The sequence below is a fragment of the Spermophilus citellus genome, assembly GCF_964194105.1.
Source record: "Spermophilus citellus genome assembly, chromosome: 15".
Lineage (NCBI taxonomy): Eukaryota > Metazoa > Chordata > Mammalia > Rodentia > Sciuridae > Spermophilus > Spermophilus citellus.
The window spans coordinates 89,332,013-89,345,993 of NC_138195.1; the positions used below are offsets into that span (position 1 = coordinate 89,332,013).

At 42.6% G+C, this 13,981-nt stretch overlaps 1 protein-coding gene across 2 annotated transcripts in view; it reads right to left on the bottom strand.

Annotated features, from left to right (window-relative positions):
- Positions 1 to 655: 655 nt before the first annotated feature.
- The window catches only part of CUZD1 (CUB and zona pellucida like domains 1), a 31,522-nt gene continuing 18,196 nt past the window's right edge, over positions 656 to 13,981 (bottom strand). Inside the window, exons 1-9 of one of the 2 annotated variants that reach the window (XM_081267600.1) lie at positions 10,844 to 13,478; positions 9,601 to 9,751; positions 7,795 to 8,009; positions 6,272 to 6,422; positions 5,723 to 5,940; positions 5,083 to 5,255; positions 3,312 to 3,703; positions 2,285 to 2,553; positions 656 to 928 (exon numbers count right to left, since the gene is read on the bottom strand). In XM_081267600.1, coding sequence (XP_081123726.1) covers positions 756 to 928; positions 2,285 to 2,553; positions 3,312 to 3,703; positions 5,083 to 5,255; positions 5,723 to 5,940; positions 6,272 to 6,422; positions 7,795 to 8,009; positions 9,601 to 9,751; positions 10,844 to 11,000 — 1,899 coding nt within the window. In that variant the 5' untranslated portion in view covers positions 11,001 to 13,478 and the 3' untranslated portion in view covers positions 656 to 755. Of the gene's footprint in view, positions 929 to 2,284; positions 2,554 to 3,311; positions 3,704 to 5,082; positions 5,256 to 5,722; positions 5,941 to 6,271; positions 6,423 to 7,794; positions 8,010 to 9,600; positions 9,752 to 10,843; positions 13,479 to 13,981 lie in introns of those variants that run through there. The other variant, XM_081267601.1, reaches the window with a different exon arrangement.

Genomic DNA, 13,981 nt, shown 5'->3' on the forward strand with positions numbered 1-13,981 from the left:
AAAAAAAAAAAAAGGCCTATGGAGAAGATTGGGGGCTGCTGCCATCTTTGAATAAAAAATGTCTACCATCCCAGCTGCACCTTGGTACATCTTCTTTCAACTGCCAGAATCCCAAACCTTTTTTCCAAATCTGAGCCCCTGCAGGACAGTAGCATATTGGCTGCTCCTTGTTTGCATTTTATATTTACATTTTTTTAGCATCTAAAAAATGAAAGTACCTAACTTTGAAGACTCCTTTTCTTGAATAAAAGTAACCTTTTTCCTCTTCATTTAGTATTTGTTTAAAATGTTTTATGATGCTGTGTGCAGTGGCGCATGCCTGTAATCCCAGCAGCTCTGGAGGCTGAGACAGGAGCCTCCTGAGTTCAAAGGCAGCCTCAGCAAAACGCAAGGTGCTAAGCAACTCAGTAAGACTCTGTCTCTAAATAAAGTTCAAAATAGGGCTGGGGATGTGGCTCAGTGGCCAAGAGCCCCTGAGTTGAATCTCATGAACTTAAAAAAAATGTTTTATATTCATGAGAAGAGATGATTTTTCATTCATTAATGCCTTTCATTCCTAAGATGAGAGCTTACAGATGTGATATTTGGTGATTTCAGTCATCCTGCAACAAGACACACTGGCACAATGACATGAAGCCCTGTGCATCACTTTTAAGGGACCCTCCTGATTTATTCATAACCTATGTAGCCATGAGGTACCATTTCTTTCAGCATCAGGGAGAAAAATGTGTTTCATTTAGGGCTGAACCAGTTAGTCAATGGTGCTGCAACCTCTGGTATTTGTATTCCATCCGTTGATTTACAAAACGCTTTGCTGCAATTGTAGCTACAATCACTGCGTTCAGAGCAAGAACCACAAATGAAAACAGATGCAGACGGTCAAAAGGCTGGCTCTGAGTTTTGTCTGCATGTGTTTGATGCAGAAGTTCTGTAATTGGAAACAAATTTGTTTAAAAACTATTAGCATTACAAAAATTTGGTAACATTTATATCTCTACATAATGACTCTTATGCATGAATGGGTAACATTAATGTGTAACACATAATTCCAACACAGTCTAGAGGGACCATTATCAAATATTTAAATTAATTATGTTGATGTTTAAATACATTCATTTCAAATGATTGACATAGTTTGATTCCTTGATGTAACATGAACACCATGTGGAATTCAAGCATAAATAGTCCAATGAAAATTCAGATTTGTTTATTAATAGTCACTCTGTCCCATGGTTGTCAAATATCTATTTGATTGACAGAAAACAGTCTTGTTTATTCCTTCATAACAGAATACTTTTCTAATATGCAGGGTATTTCTATAATAGCTTCCATTCATTAATGTATTTATAAAAGTTATTAAATTTAACTTGATTGTTCTCTTTTGGTTTTGCCACAGAAATATTTTACTACAAACCAGAATTGCTCCTATATTATCCAAACTAATAATAACAAATAAATATGCAAGTCACAGGATTTGTTGCCAGCATCACTTTCACGGGAGATAAAATCACAGAGTTTTTATTTCTTGTGGTTTCTCTTGTGCCATTTAATTTTGGACCATCCTCAAGTATTTTCCACTGTCTCTTTCCCATGCAATTTGGCAGATCTCAGTCTCAGTCCTTTCGAAGGAAGCTGGTTTGTTGTATATTAATATAATAGATTTTGTTTTTAAAAAATAACTACTGGGACTGGGGATGTGGCTCGAACGGTAATGCGCTTGCCTGGCATGCGCTGGGCGCTGGGTTCCATCCTCAGAACCAAATAAAATAAAATAAAGATGTTGTGTCCACCAAAAACTGAAAAATAAATATTAAAAAATTCTCTCTCTCTCTCTCTCTCTCTCTCTCTCTCTCTCTCTCCTCTCTCTCTCTCTCTTTAAAAAAATAAATAAATAAATAAAATAACTACTTTTTTCAATAGGCTATTATGTGGGATGCTGGTTGATTTGTTTTACTCATTTAGGAGTTCACATACATTCTTTCTGATTCTTTATCTGCTGTGGCATCTATAATATGGAGTTGGTAAGCTAACTTATTTTTAGAATTGAGTCCAAAAGGCATATAAATGATGGTGAATCATCAGTATCAGGAGCTTATCCCGTTGTGGCATCCATATTACCAATAGATAGAAATAAGTACTAATTCCATGTGCTTAAAACTCATCACTTATTAGGTAAAATCTCTATTATAAATCTGTAATCTGCATATTTTAAGAACAACTAGATTTGAGAAGCATTTGATGAGCCATGAGTTGTTCTTAGATCATGAACCAGCTTTGTTCTTACCTGAATTTCCACTCGCACTGTGATCCCTTTTCAGACGAATTGGTCCCAAGATGGAGTCGGCCTTCCACTTGTATGAAGAAGTATCTCGCTTCCTTCTAGAGACACAGCCTTGACTGCAGCGAGACTGATGATCACTACTATCACATATCAAAACCTTACACTGCAGATACACAGAGCTCAGACTTCTCAAGAATTTAAAGGCACTAAACTGGAATCTTCCATAGTGTCTCAGTAAGGGATACACCTTGCAAGTCTCATCTCGACTACATCTGGAACAAAGTTCATGAACACAGTCAGAGGACACCCAGCAGCTCAGTCTGTTCTATACTAAAAAGAGATGACACAAAGTTTTCTCTCGACTGTCTAATTTGTAAATCTAGAAATCACTATGAAAAGACAGCATCTGTGGCTCAGACCACAGATCTGATTTCTGGGTAAGATAGAAAGATTCCTCCTGACACTACAATTCCTGTACATGTGAATTAACCAGAAAATCAATCCCTATGTACTGGGACTCAAGCACCCTTCCTAATATGCTTGTTGTTAATATAGATAAATGGCTGGTATAGTTAAAATCCATCCACTTTTAGGGAAAACCTTTCTTTTCAAATAACTTTATACTTTTTCTCTTAAGAATGCTACATATATTTTCCTGATGACATTATGTTCTAGGCAGCACATGTTATCTTCTGGGTTTTTGAGGAAAAGAATCAAAATGTACAAAAAAGCAAAAATGTAAATGCAGCCTTCTTAATGAAAAACAAATTTGTTCTCCACCAGCAAATATTTCATAAATACATCTAAAATTCTAGAGGATACCAGTGCCTACATAAATATTTTAATTAAATTATTTGAGATTAGTAAACAGTTACTATGTTTTATAAATTGATTAAGATAAATTTAATAAAATTCAATGGGAGTAGCACTAGGAATAATTTATATGTATCCACGTACAAAAATATTACTTCATTAAAATGATTATTACTCCTGGGAAGGAATATCATGCATCAATTACATTAATACCTACCCACTCTTGATTAAGTCATAGATTGGAGATGCAAAGTCGTATGTGGGAGATGCTCTACAGGTATCCAGAAACACCACCAAGTTTGGGTCTGAGGTGTGCAGACTGACTTGAACGAAAAGTGTTTGGTTCAGATCCACATAATACGGTGACTCAAGAATGGGATTTTCAAATGAATCAGACTCAAAAAGAGCCATGCTTGTGTTGTATTTGCCCAGTGCAATTTGATTTTGTATAACATCATCTTCTGTTATGTACATCATCTCCACGGTAGAATTATGTTCCATTTCACACTTCACAACAATCTGGAGGTGTTTCTGGCGGGTGATCACTGCTGAAGTCGGAGATGCAGTGAAAGTGATTATATTGGTGTAAGTAATTGAATGGTCTTCTACCTGCCGAAGAAGATGGAATTCAAATTTTATATTTTAAGCCCAGTAGTAATTTACAGCATAGATGTGAATAACACTTGCAGGTAGAAACATAATGGGTTTTTATTGTTGTGGTTGTTTTTGTGGTGCTGGGGATTGAACCCAGGGCCTTGTGCATTTGAGGCAAGCACTCTACCAACTGAGCTATATCCCCAGCCCTAACATAATGTTCTTAAACCGTGAGATAACAGCTTTCATGACAAAAATACTATAGCCCTTAAATGCAAATTTTATTGAAGAAATGTCCTGGGAGATGACGACACTGTAGAATGAGGAACATAGCTTATCTTAGAACGACTTGAAGATAGAATTGGATGGAGCTGCTTTCAGCTACATTAAAATTTATTTTGAATGCAAATTTGCAGCCCTATGAGACTTCAACCCCTACAACATACTGTCCTTAACTTAGTGCATAAAGAGCACTTAGTTAGTGTGGTTACCTGGGCAGTTTTCCAAAAGAATACAGACAGAAGCTCTGAATAGGGGCTCCCTAGTCTGCCTTCCTCAGTTGAATAAAGCCTGTGTGTTCAGTTTTGGAAAAAAGAAAAATAAATACGTACACACACACACACACACACACACACATATAGACACATATGTATGTGTATGCATGTGTATATATATATAAATATATGTACTATATATATAAATCTCTATATAAAGGTATATATGTATGTGTGTATGTGTGTATAATTTTTAACATCCTGAGTGAAAAGCTCATAGTATGTATTTAAAAGGACTTACTGGTTGAAAAATCTTTGAGATCTTGAATGGGAGGTCTAGAATATGTAAAACAAATCACAGATGTACAGTAAATTTCTTTTTTTTTTTTAAGGATGTCTCTACCTTCTGTCTTTACAAGGGAAGGGAAAAGACCTTAAAAATCCAGCCCAATTTTTGTTAAGTGTAAGATGTAAGCATTTTTTAAAATACTTTTTTAGTTGTCAATGGACCTTTACTTTTTATTTATTTTTATGTGGTGCCTAGAATTGAACCCATGGCCTCACACATGCTCGGCAAGTGCTCTACCACTGAGCCACAACCCCAGCCCAGATGTAAGCATTTTATGCACAAGTGTTCCCAGTAGACTGTTAAAGCCACAGCACGTAGATGTTCAAACTCTCCCTAGTGAGTTTTCAGTTCTTCACCTTCTGAGCAAGACAACCACCCTGCAATCCCCTTGAAGATGAAGGCATTGATCTGACATCTGTATGTGAATGAGTGGGCACCTTGTGTATCCACACATGCCCATCATGGCTGTGCTCCGTGACAAAAGCTCCCAGGTATCACACAAGCCCACCAGCAGCATTTGACAGAACCCAGGTGTCAGAGTTTCACTTTACCCTTTTGATTGTACCACATTCATCCAGAGGAATAGCAAATTCCACAACGTTTGATACTTTGGGTCTGCAAGTTGGGTCATTTAGTTGTAAGTTATTCTCATTATAGCCAAATGACTCCAGGTAGGATTTGTTTATGATGACTCTCATCTTGTCAGAGGCACAAGTTAAAGATGCTATCGGGAAGAAAAGGAAGGAGGAGAGAGGATGATCACATTGGGGCCGGGTAGGAATTTTAGAAATTGAGACTTCCATGTGCAGTTGAACCCATAAAAAGCCAAAACCCATATTGCCCTAATGGGTAGTTAAAAGCCCGAGATACTGGAGCAGTTACATGTACACTTTTTACAATGTTCATTGTCACCTAGTTTGGGGCTAGAATTCATAAACCTAATATTTTTAGTTGTCTTTGCAGAAAGTATTGAGGAAACCAGTCCGTGTTTCTAAGGAAGCCTTCCTTCTAAGGAAGTTAATAAAGTTATGTATTTCCCCTTGGATCAAGTAATGCATAGAACCGTCTCAGGTTACAGCTACCCCCCAGTAGGTATGACAGCCCCACATAGGAGCAGCCAGAGGAAGGCTGAGAATTTAGGAGCAGTTTCTATGTATGCAAAATATCCAAGAAACATAAAACATGACTTACTAGTGTTGACATTTTCTGCATAAATTGAAGTGTAGGAAGCAGAAAAGCCCCGGTAGGAGTTGGCATAATCCGTAGATAGCACAACCGTCAAAGAGTCTGAGGAAGACTCAAAAGTGGGTGTCCCGCGACCACAGACTTGTCCAATTAGGCCAGAGTTGGTGGAGGAGCCATCATAGACAGCGATAAAATCAAACCTGCAGTGCTGATCGACTTCCAGGCTAAGAATAAGGCCTCCCATGAAAAGGCTTTTCAAACAACAATCCAGTGCTATTTTCTATCATCCCATTCTTAAGCGATTAGAGATTCATCCTTACAGTGGCATCATGGGCTTACAATGATAACCCTGGGTCTATGTCAGTCCCTAGCCTCAAAAAATAGTTCACTTAGTTCAACACAATAGTATTGCTAAGTATTTTCCTTTCTAGGTTAATTCTTCGAAAAGTGCCCACAGTGGGGAGGATGCCTGTGATTATTTCCCTTCCCCAGGTTCCCCCAGTAGCCAGGTGGGTTCACTGCTTTGCTCCCGTGGAAGTCGACAGAAGTACTTACAAAATCTCTTTGAAGCTTAGTTTTATCTTATAACCTTTCTCTACGTGTATGTGCCACACACAATAAGCCAGCTCTGGGTGCGGCTTTGGGTAATTGGGGCTGGTGAAGGATCCTTCCATAGCATCCAGGTAACCACCACAGTTGGGAATAGCTGTAAGGAATAGGGAGGTTATCAAGAATGTTAATCAGATGCAGACTTCTTTTAATTTCTGTTTGGAGCATGAAGTTAACCTGCTTCCCCTTAGTGTCATTCCATTTTTGTCTTTCCTGTGGAAGGCATACTGAGGTTTTCATTCTTCTTTATCACTGGACTTTCTGCCCCTGAGTACAGTGGAGAGAGGGAATTTTTATACTGTTGCCAAATGGATCATACTAAAGCGATCTATTGTCCCTCCTGGAGAAACCCTCCATTACCTGGCCTGAGCCATAGACAATACAGACACACTCCCAGGGCCAGCATCAGAGGTTCTTCCTCACTGGGCTCCAGCCCAGCTGACCAGTCTCACTGGGCACTTGCACATGACCTGCTATTCCAGCCTGCCCTGTCCTCCCAGCTCTGCTCAACACTAGTCAGCCACAGCCCTCTGCCTCTGCCCTTCCCTATTCCTGCTTTATTAAGCTCAGCTCAGACATAGCCTTCATGAAAACTGCCTTGTCTCTCCCCGTCCTACTAAGTACACAGGCAAGAACGGGGATGAACCGAACAAAGAGGCAACCTGGAAGACTCCTTTGGGGGAGATATAAAATGGCTTTGATGGTCTGAATCAGATAGGGGCTGGACATCTCAGTTACCTGGGCCTGAGTCCAGCTTGGAAAAGCCTGACTGCTCCATTCCAGATATTTGATGACACTGAGAAATCAGTGGAGTAAGCAGAAGAGTGTCACATTTGGTTCTGGGCTTTTCAAAGAAAACCAGAGTGGAGCCTTCCCCTGTGAATCCACTTGCTCAAGTTCCCAGCATTCCACTCTGGGTAAAATGGAATTAAGGTGCTATGACTGTGGAACCACCTAACATCTGACATCTGAAACTTAGGCCAGCTTTTCTCAACACCTGCTTCCCAGTCTCTGTTGGCAGACTTACCTGAGGGACTTGATAAACATCGAAGCCATATCTCACAAATCAGACCAAGGGAGGCACCATCCCACCACAGACTTGGCCGATGGCCTCAGGGTCCTGATTAAACAGGCTGAACGTGGAATCTCTGCTTTGAGCTTTAACACAGCACCTCTCAGGCTGGAGCCATCTGGTCAGCCACAGCCCTCTGCCTCCCATGGGAGCTAGTTAGAAGGAAGAGTTCACAGGCTCCCCTAGAACCAAGGATTAAGAATCTCGGAGGTGGAGCCCGAGTCTGTGGCTCAACAAGCTCTCCACTTAACACCCCACACACTTGAGAAAGAACCGCTGCTCTCCCAAGTAGAGAGATCTCCAGGGAACACACTCAGACTCAGCATTACAACTCAGGCGGGCAGGGGTGAAACCTGTTTGTGGGAGGGCTGGGGAAAGGATGTGGAGGTCGACTTACAGGTGCCAGAAGAAAAGAAGTAGTAGAAAATAAAGACAGATCTTTGGATTCTTGTGGAGTCTGTGAGTATTTGAAATGTCAGTGTATTGTATGATGATTCAAAGACAGGAACAAAGTCGTTTTTACTGCAGATTTTCCCTAGCAGAGGCCCATTGGTAGAGTTTCCATCAAAGACTTGAATGTTTTCACTTCCGCACATTCCATCTGGATCCAGCCTGTGGGCAGAATGTACTTGTGGCTAGTGAAGAGACACTTCAAAAGGGGTTTCACAGAGCAGTCAACTGCTCAGACTGGCACGATGATTTATAAAGCAGGGACACATCTACTTTCATTCAAACCTCTCCAAGACCAATCACCATCCCCACCATCTTCAAAATCAAACCACACACCATCAGCCTCGATGGGCTCAGAAGATGAACTGATTTATCTATACCTTACATCAACTAACATTAAATATGGGCCTAGAAGCCAGGACTTTTCTCCCTCTCCCATCTCCCTCACTCCTGTCACCCATGTGACTATTTTGGTGTAGAACCTTCTTAGTTAGAACTGGTCCCCATGGATAGCCAAGGCTGTTGAGAAGCAAATATTCTTCCATAGCCAGCTCTCAAGGTAAAGGGAACCTTAGCATCTCCCAACTGCCCCTTCCTCCCCTCATATCACCACTTCCTCCTTCACACAGAGTCCCATATTCTGCATTGGACAGGGCAGTCCAGATTTCAGTTTTCCATCCATTCTGATACCGTCTCCTCAAATGTCCACAAGGGCATATGACCAAGATGGCTTAGAGCACACAATCCTAGGGTAGAGAAACCAAGTTCCCTTTGCACTTTAGTAACCCATGGGTGGTGTAACTTTGGACAAGTGATGTAAACTCTGTGTGTGTGTGTGTGTGTGTGTGTGTGTGTGTGTGTGTGTGTGTAGTGCTGGGGATTGAACCCAGAGGCTTGTGCATGTGAGGGAAGCACTCTACCAACTGAGCTATATCTCCAGCTCAATTTAAACTTTCTTGACCTCAGTTTTATCTTCTGTAAAATAGGAATATCACAGCACTGTTTATTCTTGCAGGAGATTTAGTCTATTGTGAACATGAAGCATCTTCCATAGGCTTGGCACACAAGAAGTGATCAATAAATTCTAAATATTTATTTCTGCCTTCCCTTTCTTCTCATGCTTTTGTTCTCTTTCTCTCTCTTTACAAATCAGGAATAGCATCTCTGTTTCTTAATAATCTTATCATCCCAGTAAGTAAAGTTTCTTCTTTCCCCTTTCCTCCGGGGACGTCAACTGACTTCAGTGGTACATGGCCACAGTTCTCAGTGTGGTACCTGGACAAGGAGCATTGGCATCTCTTGGGAAATTGGTTCCTATGCAAATTCTCAGGCCCCACAAACCCCACAGTAGAGGCCCTGGGGGAGGGGTTAGCAAATGTGCCTCAATGAGCCCTTCAGGTGCTTCTTATGTGTATCAACGTTTGGAATCACAGGTTTAGTGCTTTAAGGCCTAGAATCTGGAATTGGTCTAGCAAGGTCATTTCATTCACTATTTGTGTGATCTTGACAAGTTTTTAACCTCCCTATGTTTGTAATCCTAGTATTGACTTTGAAGGACCTCTGTAAGCCAGTGCCAGCATGTGGTCTCCATGGGTAACTATCAGCCATCATGACCATCATCATCATCACCATCATCATTAGAATTACTACCACCTCCAGTGATGGCTGAATTCTTTCCACAGAGAGACTTCCCCCATACTCCATTGAGCCAAAGGTCAAGCACACTTGATAGGAAACTGAAGGCTCTACTTACTGGACGTGGGAGAAGATGATTCTGATGCTCTTGTTTTCTGGTCTCTCTATGGTCCAAGTGCAGTTCTCATCAGCATTGAGTTTCAGGATCAGGGCTTTGTGGGTCTCTGCCAGATTGGCTCCTCCCAGACTGGCAGTGCAGGTTGATCTGCCTGGTAGAGACCACACCTCGTGTTGAGGAATGTCCTCAGGCCCTGACCCTCTAGTAGCGACTAGTACCTACCTCCTACATTAAATATTCATACAAGCATGCAGCTGACTGTAAAGGGCTTTTTGCTCCCTCCAGACTAAGCTGTAAGCAATTGATTTTTCTGCCTTGGAGGACTAGGGAGAAATTGTAATTTCCCTTCAAATGGTCCATAAAAGCAACTATAGTAACATTTGAAGAAAGACAGTTTTAAATGGAATCTTTATATCCAGAATGTGTAAAGGATTCTTACAATTCAATAAGAATCTAATTAAAAAGACAAAGGACCAGAATAGACATTTTTCCAAAGATCAAAACCTCCACTTATAAAACAACAAACTTCTTGTTTTCTTTTCCATCTCAGATGAGTTGAAATGTCCTCACAACAATAGTCTTTATTTTGTTTTACCTAACAGTAATTATTAATAGTATGTTCATTAGGAAAAATCAAAAAGAAAAGACAATCAAGAAAAAAAAGTCTGATCCCACAATCCCATCCACCAGAACCAATCATCATTAAATCCTTTCTGGGAACACATCTGGACTCTTTCCTCTTCTCTTTCCAAATTTCTGAAGTGCTTGAATGCATGTGTAACATAACATCATATTGTACAAATTTAAAATAATTCCTTTCCCTCTTATAATAAATGCTTTCTTGTAGATCCTTTTCTCATAGATTTTTAAAAATTTGCCAGTGTTATTTGTTGGATTCACCATAACAAAATAAATGTTGGAAAATTATATTGTTTTTTAGTTATATAAATACACATACACACCGTATATATATCATGTACTCTGATTCTTTTCTGAAGATAAACTCTCTTACTAGCAAACTTGCCCAGTGTAATTCTATGTGTTTTATATCTTTCCATGTACATTGTCATATAAGCCTGAGTAAAATTAGTACTAACTCTGAATCCCACCTACAATATTAGATTAGATTTTTTTTTTTCTGCATTGGAGCCAATGGCAGATAGGAAAACGTGACATTCTGGAAGAAGCCTGGTAATAGAAGTTCTTCCCGCTTGCACTGAGAAATCTGGTTCAATTTTCTTACCTTGAGCCTCAGTTGAATTCAACTCTGCCAAACTGGAGGCAATTAAAAGAGCCGAAACGATGAGCCTTCCTGCAACCTCCATGTTTATAAGGGGCCAGGCAGCCCCTGAGGCTAGCAGGCTTTTATATCTCTCTGTTTCGTAACCGTCTGGTTTCATAAGTTATCAGGCCACCTCTAGAGAAACGTGTCAGTTTGGCAGCACAAGGGGCGATGTAGGTGAGAACACGGCAGCTGTGTGACTGCATTATTGCCAGCGGTCCCCAGCAGTGAGTGTCTGCTCCCAGGCTCATTCCTGGAAGGGCTGCAGGCAGCGCCCAGCCTGAGCTCTTTATAGGCCTCAGCATCTGGCAGGGTTGGCACTGGAGTAATTCCTCAGGGAAATGACCTGGTCTTGAGCCTTGGCCTGTTTGTAAGGATCACCAGTGGGGTGGCACAGGTGACAGTTTTGGCCTCCGCTGCTCTTCCCCAGTAATGAAAGTCTTAGGGGGTCCAAAACTCAGTGGGACCAATGGGTTATATGGCACCTGAGAGGACTCTGGGCCACTCAATACCTACTAGGGTAGGTGAGAAGAGAGGACAGAAGACAGGGAGGAAAAGAAAGTGCAGGAGCTTCTAAATGGTTTTGTCTGCAGAAGCTGAAGCAGGTGGGTCAGAGCCCCTCTGGCACTGGTCCTTTGCTGCTCAAAGAAAGGAATCCTGGTGGCTAGATTGAGTCTAGGAAGAGCAAGTGTCTGTGTGAAGGGGGCTGTCCTCTTTCTACCCATTCATTCTGCAAATGTCCATTGCCTGCTGTTCTAGGGCTTGGGAACACACAATTGAACACAAGAGATACAGCGCCTGCCTTCCTGAAACTTGCACTCTAAATGGGGAGACAGACAACACACACACACAAATATAAATTAAAATTCTGAGAGGGAGAGGTGTTTTGGATACAGCTTTAGAAGGAATGGATTCTTACAATTCAATAACTTAAAGATAAAGGATCCAATTAAAAATGCAAAGGACCAGAATAGACATCTTTCCAAAGATCAAAACCTCCACTTATATAGCAACAAATTTTCATTTTCTTTTCCATCTTTTCCACAAGGTGATTGGATAGAGTGGCTGCCGTAAGTGGGAGGGCACAATGTCTGGTGGGCAGAAGGCATCGTGAGAAGATGAGATCTGAGCACAGAGACAGGAGGGAGGCCTTCCCGTTCGATCTGGCTTGAAGGTTGCATTGTAGGCAAGGGGCAGGAGCAAAGGCCCTGCACAGGAACAAGCTGGGCAATTCCGTAGCACTCGGGAAGGAAGGAGACAGCGTGGCTGGACCTGAGTGATGGGGAAGGAACTCAGAGGGGAGGGAGGGAAAGCAGGGGATGGTCCATGGGAAAGACCTGTGTGGCAGGGGAGCTGTTTGGATTTTGTTCTAAACTGCATGGAACTTTTGGTGGAGTGAGACTAATTCTTAAGGAATCTCCTGAGACTAAATCTTAAGGAATCCCAGTGGAGCTTTGAGGTGGGTAGAGCCTGGGTTTCCTAGGTGGGAACCTTCCTAGCCACCCTGCACCCTTCTGTGTTGCTCTTATGGCTCTGCAGCCCAGGAACCCTCACTAAGACCCAGGACAGGGGCTTTCTGGGGGAAGGCAGGTCCTAGACAGTGCCCCAGGGCATCCACTCCTTGTTGGGTCCCTGGGTCAGAGGTCGGCCCATACCTGGCGCTGAAGCACCAAGGCAGTCCCCTGTAAGGCTAGATAGTGATGCCCACAAGGAGCTGGGCATCCCTCAAGATCTTTTCACAGATTTGCTGGGTTCCTCTCTTCTCAGGGTGGGTGGCCACAGAAGAGACAGGGATTGTGTGTCCTAATGTGAGAGTGAGTAGGGGACAGGCCTCTAGGGAGGGGACCATTCAAATTACTAATAAGGGCTCCCCCTCTCCTATGGTCAGGATCTCCTCACTCCCTGCTCACCACTGAGTGAGTGGCCTGTGACCTTTCACAGATCCTCCTGGTCCCCACTTCACATCAAGGAAAGCGAGAGATCAAGGGACTGGGGGACATCAAAGGAATGCCCCAAGTGAAGGCAGAGGTGGGATAGAAACTATCTATGGGCCTCTAAAGACCTTGTATGCATGCTCTGTCCTCCTGCCCACATGGTGGGTTCTAAAGACCACTTGTTTCACTGCCTCGTGGTGCCTAGAATGCCTGGAACAGGCCTAGTACCTCCACAGGGACATACCACCACCAGCCTCCAGGTCCAGAGACGTGGCTGTCACAGGGTAGTTCAGAGGAGACTCAGATATCTGTGTTCCATCTGCTAAGAGGTTATTGGGGACAAAATTGAAGCGAGGTGAGGGATGAGCTGTGGTGCTCTTGAAATTTAAGAAGGACAGGTCATTTTCAGATGGAGGATCTCAGGGTACCATCCAGGAGAGATGCAGCCTGGACTCAGCCTCTTCAAAGAACCCAGAGGCTGGGGAGCGCAGGGAGCCGCTTGACTACCTGAGGGCAGCTTCGGCAGAGTGGAGAAACGCCCACCCACCTCTCACCTGTTTCTCCAACACAAATGTCCTGAGTGTTCCTGAGACAGCCAGACCCCCGCCAAGGACTAAAGCCCAGGCAGCAGGGGGCCCTCGTCTGGCACCTTGTTCCAGTTCTAGCCCCTCATGAACTGCTTCCTTCACTTTCTAGTCAGCTCCTCCCTTCAGCCCATTCCAGGAGGCAGTCCCTGCCACTAGTGAATGGTTCTTTATCTTATGTACAGCTGCAACACCCACAGAGTTTTCTTAACGAGGGAGTACAACATGATTACAGATGGACGTCCATGCTCAGGAAGATATCCCAGAGGCTCAGTAGAAGCAGCAAAAGCAGTGAGAGGGTGTATCCTGCTGCCCGTGCTGTGGTCAAGGAAATCTGGACTTTGGCCTTGGCTGGAGGCTCCAGTTAGAGTTGAAGATGTTAATGGATGAATGGGCACTGATGGGTCTGAAAAGTGGTCTGAAAAGGAGGACCCTGCTTCTGAAAGTGTCAGGAGGTCAGCAGGATGAACCCCGGGCTTTCTACATGCCCTTTTGAGGCCATTGGGTCACCCCATCATTACAGTTCAGACAACTTAAACCCAGATCTGTCCAGTATGACTGTTCTCACTCTTTCTCAATGA